The sequence below is a fragment of the Zootoca vivipara genome, chromosome 6, assembly GCF_963506605.1.
Source record: "Zootoca vivipara chromosome 6, rZooViv1.1, whole genome shotgun sequence".
Lineage (NCBI taxonomy): Eukaryota > Metazoa > Chordata > Lepidosauria > Squamata > Lacertidae > Zootoca > Zootoca vivipara.
Window position 1 is genome coordinate 34,135,320 of NC_083281.1, and position 7,623 is coordinate 34,142,942.

General features: G+C 51.0%; 1 protein-coding gene across 1 annotated transcript in view; it reads right to left on the reverse strand.

The window, feature by feature from the left end:
- AHDC1 (AT-hook DNA binding motif containing 1) overlaps positions 1-5,986 on the reverse strand; it is a 202,229-nt gene extending 196,243 nt beyond the window's left edge. Inside the window, exon 1 of the mRNA XM_035118273.2 lies at positions 5,177-5,986. Coding sequence (XP_034974164.1) covers positions 5,177-5,333 — 157 coding nt within the window. The 5' untranslated portion in view covers positions 5,334-5,986. The remainder of the gene's footprint in view (positions 1-5,176) is intronic.
- Between the last annotated feature and the right edge of the window lie 1,637 nt (positions 5,987-7,623).

Consider the following 7,623-nt stretch of genomic DNA (forward strand, 5'->3'; position numbering starts at 1 on the left):
TAACCCCTTTCTCCTAGAAGAAAAAACGCACACATGCAAACATGAAAATAGCAACAGTCCTCCTCCTCCCCCCCTCTGTTATCTGTTGCTCCAAAGAAAGAAGGGTGGAATCATAAAATGAGGAACTTTGCAATTTCCAAGGATGTGCAGAATATCCAGCAGAGTGTCTCTCTTCTCTTGGCCTGCACAACTTATAACCCACCAGTCAGACTTGTCAGGTGCTTTGACATTCCCATATCTCTGGGCAGGTGGCAAAATAACAGCACAGGATATGGATGCCCAGCAGGGTGGAATGCATGGTTGGCAGAGCACATTCACTTTAGCAAGGCACTAACTGTGCAGGGCTATGCTACCCACCACTCATCCACAACCACCAGTGCAAGAACTAGGCACCCCAACCCTGGTGCCCTCCAGATATAGTTGGACTCCAGCTCCTATCACCTCCAAACCATATGGTCAGGGATGATGGGTGTTGTGGTCCAGCAACACCTGGAGTAAACCAGGTTTGGGTAAGAATAATCTTACAGTACTTTTTAACCACCACCAGAATCCCTAATCTCCATGATAGGGACATTCTCAGTCCAGAGAGAAAGTAAACATACTCCTCTTCCTCATGTATCACCCAAATGAATTCCTACCATAAAACAAGATGGGACAGAAGCTTCAAGTAGTGGGTTTGGAGCACTATTAAGGGTGACAGACAAACAGGTCTAGCTCGATGGTTGGTATGATCTACTAGGTAGGTCTCCTGCACAAACTTTCCAAAATTATAGGGAACTTTCCTGCAAATTCTGCCTCTGGTTTATTAGTGTGCACTGTCTCAAGTCGCTCTGGCCTTGCTCTCACTCTTCCACCACATCAGTGCAACTTTTTTTAAACAAAAAAGCCCATCTTTATTTATCCTTATTTCCAATGACAAGAGGTTCCCATTCTGTTAGTTCCCCTTGCTGTTTGAACTGATGAATTGGCCCTGAAGCAGCTTGAATCATCTCTGCTCAACTCCTCCTTGGGATTTGTTTTAACAGGTAAGATAGTTCTAATCCTGGCTGAGAGAGCCATGGTATCCTGTGAAGTTCATGGCACTGACCAACCAACAGGTGACCACACAGAAGGCTCCTACAAAACGGAGACCCGTTCTAAAATTAAACAACCTCCCCCAACCTGGTGGCTTCCAGGTGGTTTGTTAGGACTACAACTCCCATGATCCACTGATCACACTGGCTAGGGGTTGATGAGAGTTGTAGTCCCAAATAAACACCTGGAGGGCACCAGGTTGAGCGGGAAGGCTGCTTCAGCACTTCAGCTAAAAGTTCCACAGGAAGGCCTGTTGCCCAGAGGAGTCATTCATCACAAGCTGGAATACAGGCCAGAGGTGTTTTTAGACTGAGATTCCCAAACCACTCAGCACTCTTCATCCCCCTCACATTCTTGCCAGAGCATGCACCCAGGGCAATATGACCTGGACATTATTCCACACAGCTAGAACCATGCCTTCGGACAAGGCCTTGACGTATGCACCCCAAGCAAACAGGAAGTAGCTTCCCCACCATCACCCCTATTCCCAGGCCCCCATTCCTCAGTCCCAGATCGCATTACAAGCACAGTCTTCCCCACAACACAAACCTGTTTATCAAGACACTGGTCTCTTTCTCTGTCTCCCTCTCTCTAGCGCTTTAGAGGCTCCGTTTCCACTCGGCTGACACACTCTATTTATAGATGCTTACCATTCTCCCAGATCTTTCTTCAGGATCTCAGCAGAAATAGACCGCCCCCAGGTCCCTGAAGCCTCTCTCCGAGGCAGCTAGGGCAAGGACTCCAGCCAGCCAGCCCCCCTCTAGGCCACCCATAACTTTCCACATACTTCAACCTCCTTGTCTCTGCCCGGCTCCTGTTCCAAAATGTTCCATTATGCCCTTGCCTCTGCCCAAGGCACAAACTAGTCCCCCTTCAGCAAGCCTTTTCAGGCTTCCAGTTGCAATCTATATCTCTGGCACGCAGCCCCTGGGACGTCCATAGTCCTGTCCTCAGGTACACCACTGTTAAAGAGAAAGAGAGAGAAAAAGGCGGTGTCACTTAACTGAAAAAAAAATATGGCAAGAGCAGGTTTTGACTCTTTCTCAGGGCAAAACTGGCCTAAAGACAGTCACAAGCAGAAACACACACAATCAGTGTGTTTGGGCTCATTTAGGGCACAGAGGTGCAACTGAGTAAAGCTTAAATTTGTGGCACACCGTCCCATGCAGCCCAGTGGATCATAGCTGAATGGCACAGCCTCCACTTTGCATGCAGAAAGTTCAATCCCCCGTACCTCTAGGTAGGGCCGAGAGCGACATCTGCCTTAAACCCTGGAGAGCAGCTGCCAGTCAGGGCAGACGATACTGAGCTAGGTAGACCAGCAGCCTGACTCAGTAGAAGGCAGCTTCCTATGTTGCAGTGAGCATACGAAGCTGCTTCCTACAGATCCAGACCACTGGCCCACCTAGCCTAGCAACATCTTATACCACAGTGAGCGTTGGTCTCGCACAGAGGTCTTTTGCCACCCAGAGATGCAAGATCCTTGTAACAGGAGCTGCCGAGGGCCTTCTGCACGCAAGGCATGTGCTCTACCAGCAGAGTGAGGGCCCCTCCCCAGTGGGATGTTTCTTGGCATAAACAGTAAGGAGACACCTAGGAGCTCATTAAAAGCAACTCCACATGTACATCAACCTCCAAACAGAGTGGCTGAGGATTTGCTTTATAACCTGGTAAAGAACTTGAGAATCCAGCTTCAGGACCCTCCCGTTTCCACCATGACCGGCACTCTCTCGTCACATGCCACTGAACTCAGTCCAGCTGGGGGTGAGAGAACAGACATGTCAAGTCTTAGGCAAGTGAGAAGTGTTCAGACACAGCTCTCCCTTGTTAGTGAAACTTTCTCAATGCAAAGCTATGTCAACAGACCTTGACAACCAAAACCTCAAAGGCTTAATTCAACTATCGCCCAGTGCACCTCATCAGCCAAATTGTTGCAGCTAATTTATTCCTGCATGGACCCAAGCGTTTTGATTTAGCTTGCTCTGCGAGACAAAGTAGAATATCTAAAGGCAGGAGGAGGAGAATCCACCCCCCAGAAAGAAGGCGAACTCAATTCTCTCCCAGGATGTTTACAAGCCCCACACATCAGACTAAGATTTCCCCATAGGGTTAGACGCAAGCACCAAGAAGATGGTTGTAAAGGCTACAGTCCTATGCACATTTACTTGAGAGCAAGTTCTCCTGAGTTCACATGCATAGAACTTTAGTGCTCAAAATACCAAATTTAAGAAAAGAAAATGACATTCTTTAAGAGAGAGATTGGATAGCCTTGGTGCTTCCCCCCCCCCCCACAGGAAATTCATCTGTGCAACAACACACACACACCAGTGTAAGCTGCCTAGAGCTCTTCCAAGGAAGGGAAGGATAAACGAGGTGATCAATAAACAGACACCACACCACGCTTCAGATGCCTTGCCCCATTTTGGCAGGAAGCAAAGTAATTAAGAAGGCTCTGCACAAAATTATAGACTCAGGCTGCAATTCTATGCATGCTTACCTGCAAGTAAGACCCACTGAAGGCGAGAGAACTAACAAAATAAAAATATGTTTTGGGGTTGCACCGCTTCTCCCCCTCCCTCACACACACTCAGCTGGCACATTAGAGCTTTAAAGGGAATCAGTCAGGAACTTCGGTGTCTTCCTTAATTTGATTTAAGCTAGAAACCACCTGCCTTCTAGTGGACAGAACCCTGCTTGGCAGCTGTCACTCAGCACCCCACTCCACACACACACACACACACTTGTATGGAGGAAAGAAAAAGGTTACCGGTATCCCCAAGTGCTTTATTCTGCCTACTGAAAGAATTGCATTCTTCACACCACCAATTTATTTGCGTGTCCGAGGCAACTGCGCTACAGGTCCGGTTCTCGCCCGCACCCCCATAGCTTGCCAACAAACCCCACGCTACTGAGGAGGACCTGTTTTGCAGGATCTTCCTCTTCCACCACCGTGACCCTTCACCTCTTCCGCCCCCCCTCCCTTCTTGCGATCGATGGGTCCCTTCGCAAACTACCGCCACGGTGATCTTGGAGAGGGGTGCCGCGGGGAGGTGGGGAGCGCACGAGAGAGAAAACAAACTCTACAGAGGAGAGAGGACGCAACTTCAGCCTTTCTTTCCCAGGGAGGTTCCGCAGGGCGCTTCCGTCCCCAGTTGCGCCTCCCCGCCAGTCCCCACATGCTGAAATAATAAGGGATTGTTTGCCTTCCACTCCCCCCCAGAACTCCTTCCTTTTTCAAAGCATCTCCTCCTCCTCCCCTCCTCACCCACCGCCTCCCTCTAGTCTCTTCCAGTGCCCCCCCCCCCTGCGCCAGTAAACAGATCCGCTTACTCCGAGCCTTCTCAAATGCAAACCCTCCTTTGCTTTTTGCATCGCGCAACCCCCACCCCCATCTGCATGTGCGAAGCCAGATTAATGTTTACACCTAAAGCGATTTAGGGAGCAATTTAAAGGGGGGGGGAGAGAAAAGAAAGTGGCGGCTGGTGATCAGCACATTGCATTGGGGGGGGGGGACAACTGAAGAGGAATCTCTTAGGAAAGGAGAAAGAGGGAGGGAGCGAAGGCAGGAAATAAAAAGAAACAACCTTTTTTGCGCTTCAAGTGTCTTGCTCCAACTGCCAAGGTTTTGCTCACACTGGTTGAGACAAAAGGCTGCTTCATACGGACTACACACCAGTTGGCTTTTTTAGATATATAAAAAACTCAAATCATTTCTTGCTTCCCTCCGCCGCCGCCTCCCCCCCCCCACCCCTCTTTCCAACCCCATTGATACTTTGCTGCGCCCACATGCACGCTGTGGAGCTGTGGGTGGACTGGGGGTGTTCCTCTCCCCCCTCCCAAGCCTTGTTTTTTATATATAGAAAAATCAGAACTAGGGTGGGAAAGGAAATTCGGTAGCCATCAGGCATCCTGCGCTGGGGGGGGGGGCGGGCGGTGGATTTGGGGGTGGAGGTCGCCAGAAACAAACACATAAATTTTAAAATAAGAGGGAGGGTTGGAGATCTATTCCTTTTGGAGCAAGGGCTCTGTGGTGGTGGGCAAGGGCTGGACGAGAGAGAGCGCGGAGGAGAGAGGAGAGGGCGCATCGCCCGAGTTAACTCACCAGCCTGCTGCTGCTGTGGGGATCCGATCCCTTCGGCGGCGGCGGCGGCTGCCTTTCGGGAGAGACTTTTTTCCTCCAGAGGAGAGGGCTCCGCGCTGCCGGGGAGACTGCCCGACCCTTCGGCGCCACTGCCAACCTTCAGCGACAGCATATTCATCGCCTCTTTGGCCGATCACATTATCCTCACGCAACTCTGCTGGACATGACTCTACGACGCCTCCTCCTTTCCCCCCTCCCCACTCTCGCTCGCTCTCCTCCTTTCTTTCTTTCTTTCGTTCTTTCTTCCTCCGTCTCTTTTGCCTCCTTCCCTTCCTTTCAAACACGCCACACAAAAGAAAAAGCCAGGAGGAGGGGTAGGAAGGAAAATATGCAAGGCTGGGAGAATTTGCGCTCTCGCTCTCTCTCGAGCTCCCTGTGTCTTTTTCTCTTTTCCCCCCTCCCTACTCTCTCCACCCCCTTCTCTCTTTACTGCTGCTGGCTGGGAGGGGGGCGAAGGAAACGAAGACAAACCAGACCCTTGACTGTTTCTCCCTCTTTCTCTCTCTCTCTTTTGCTGCTGCTGCTCAGCTGGTGCTGGTGGCGATTTCCCTCCCTGCTCGCCGCCTCCTCCTTTTCTCTCGCCTCCTCTCCTGCCGCTTTGCTTTTGCTCGCAGAAAGGGGGAGGGAAGGGGAAAAAGCTGGCTGAGGCTCCCCTCGGCTCCAGCTCCTTAAGAGCTGCTGTCGCTGCCTTGGCTGCCTCCGAAGCTCTCTGCTTACCTTCGCTTGTCAGCGGCAGGAGCAGCATCCGGAACCCCAGGGAGAGACCCGCAAAGCATCCTGGGGGGTGTAGTTCTTTCTGCTAGAAAGGGGAGGGTGAGGGAGGGAAGGTGGTGGTAACAGCAGCAGCAGCAGAAGAGGACGACGACTTTAAAGGGGCGGGATGGACGCTGGTGGGCTGCGCAAAGCGTGGCAGCTTTGCTTCGGATCCCTTCTCCTATGTTGCGGTTCCAGCTTGCATGCAACCACAATGATGCGGGAGAGGGCTGGCGAGCAGGGGGCGGGGGTGAGGGAAGGTTACAAGCAAAGCGGCTGCAGGATCCTCCATGGGGGCCTGTGCGTGTGGGTGGAATGCAACACTTGTTGGGGTGTGACGCCAGCTCTCCCCCCTGGATCCAGGCATGATTTGAGGTAGATTTAGAAAAATTAAAACCAACCCCCCCCCTTTCCATTGCATCCTGCATGACTCGAATCGCTCCCCTCCCCGCAAAAAAAAGAAAGAAAGATCAGCTGCAACTTCTCTCCCCATCCCTTACCCTGGTGCCTGACTTAAGGAAAGTTTGGGCCTTCTGTATAGTATTTTTATCCATGCACAATATGCCCATTCATAGTACAGGTATACAAACCATACTTTGCAGGGAATGTTTGATGGGCTCAGGGATATACAGTATTTTTTAATAAAGAAAATAAATAAATAAAAACACCCCTATGATTAACGAACGAGTTACTGTTTATGTGTCACCAATGCCCTCTAATGGTGGGAATTGGAAGCGCGACTCGTGTGCCTCAAGCTCTCTCCTTGGCTCTGGGGCAGGGAGCGCTCCACGCTGGCATTGTGGGGTAGGAGGGTTCCTCTGACGGCGGTGTGCACGCCCACCCTCCTGTCACCTAAGACGAAGCGTGTGTTGCTGCGTTTCCCCAAACTGCAAACCTCCTTGGACCAGAGGCAGCCGTTAGCAGAACAAAAGAAAAGGTGTGTGTATATGTATATATATATACATACACACACACACGTTTTCTTGCACTTTGTATATGTAGCACTTTGCCCCATATATTCCATGGTGTCTGCTGCCCAGGAGGACTGGTGGGGCGGAATGGAGGTGACCCACAGTAGATGGAGCCAGACCAGGCAGAGCCCATCCTTCCCCCTGCCTGAGCTGTACAAGGGCAACAACCAAGGCAGAGAAAGGTGACAGGCGGTGCCACTGCTTGCATGTAAGAAGGCTGGCAGGTGGGGCTGGTTGAAGCCTGACTGAGGTTGGTGGACCTGCCTGAACTGTATATATTCAGAGCAAGCTCGGTCTCCTGAGTGTGAAGCCTTTATTTAACAAAGCAGCAGCATCCACACAGGAGGTACTTTCATTGTTGCTCAGAGAATGCTGAGGTTTGAAAAAAAGCTTTGTTTTGGGTGGTGGTGGTGGTGGGGAGAACCTGTGGTGGGACCTCCAAATTGGGAAGCGAGAACAGAGGCATCGATTTAAAAAGGATGGAGTAAACCGTTTCATTGTCTAGATAGGCCATTTCCTGGTCACTGAGAAACAATTTCAAAGCGTCCCCAGGGACAGAAGAAGGAGCAGCAGGCATCCCCACAAGACACCAGAATGGAAAAGGGGAGGGGAAGAAAAACCAAGCCAGCCCAGTGAGGGCTGAGCATTGTCACTGCCACTGACTGGGGAGAAGTGGGGGAGAAA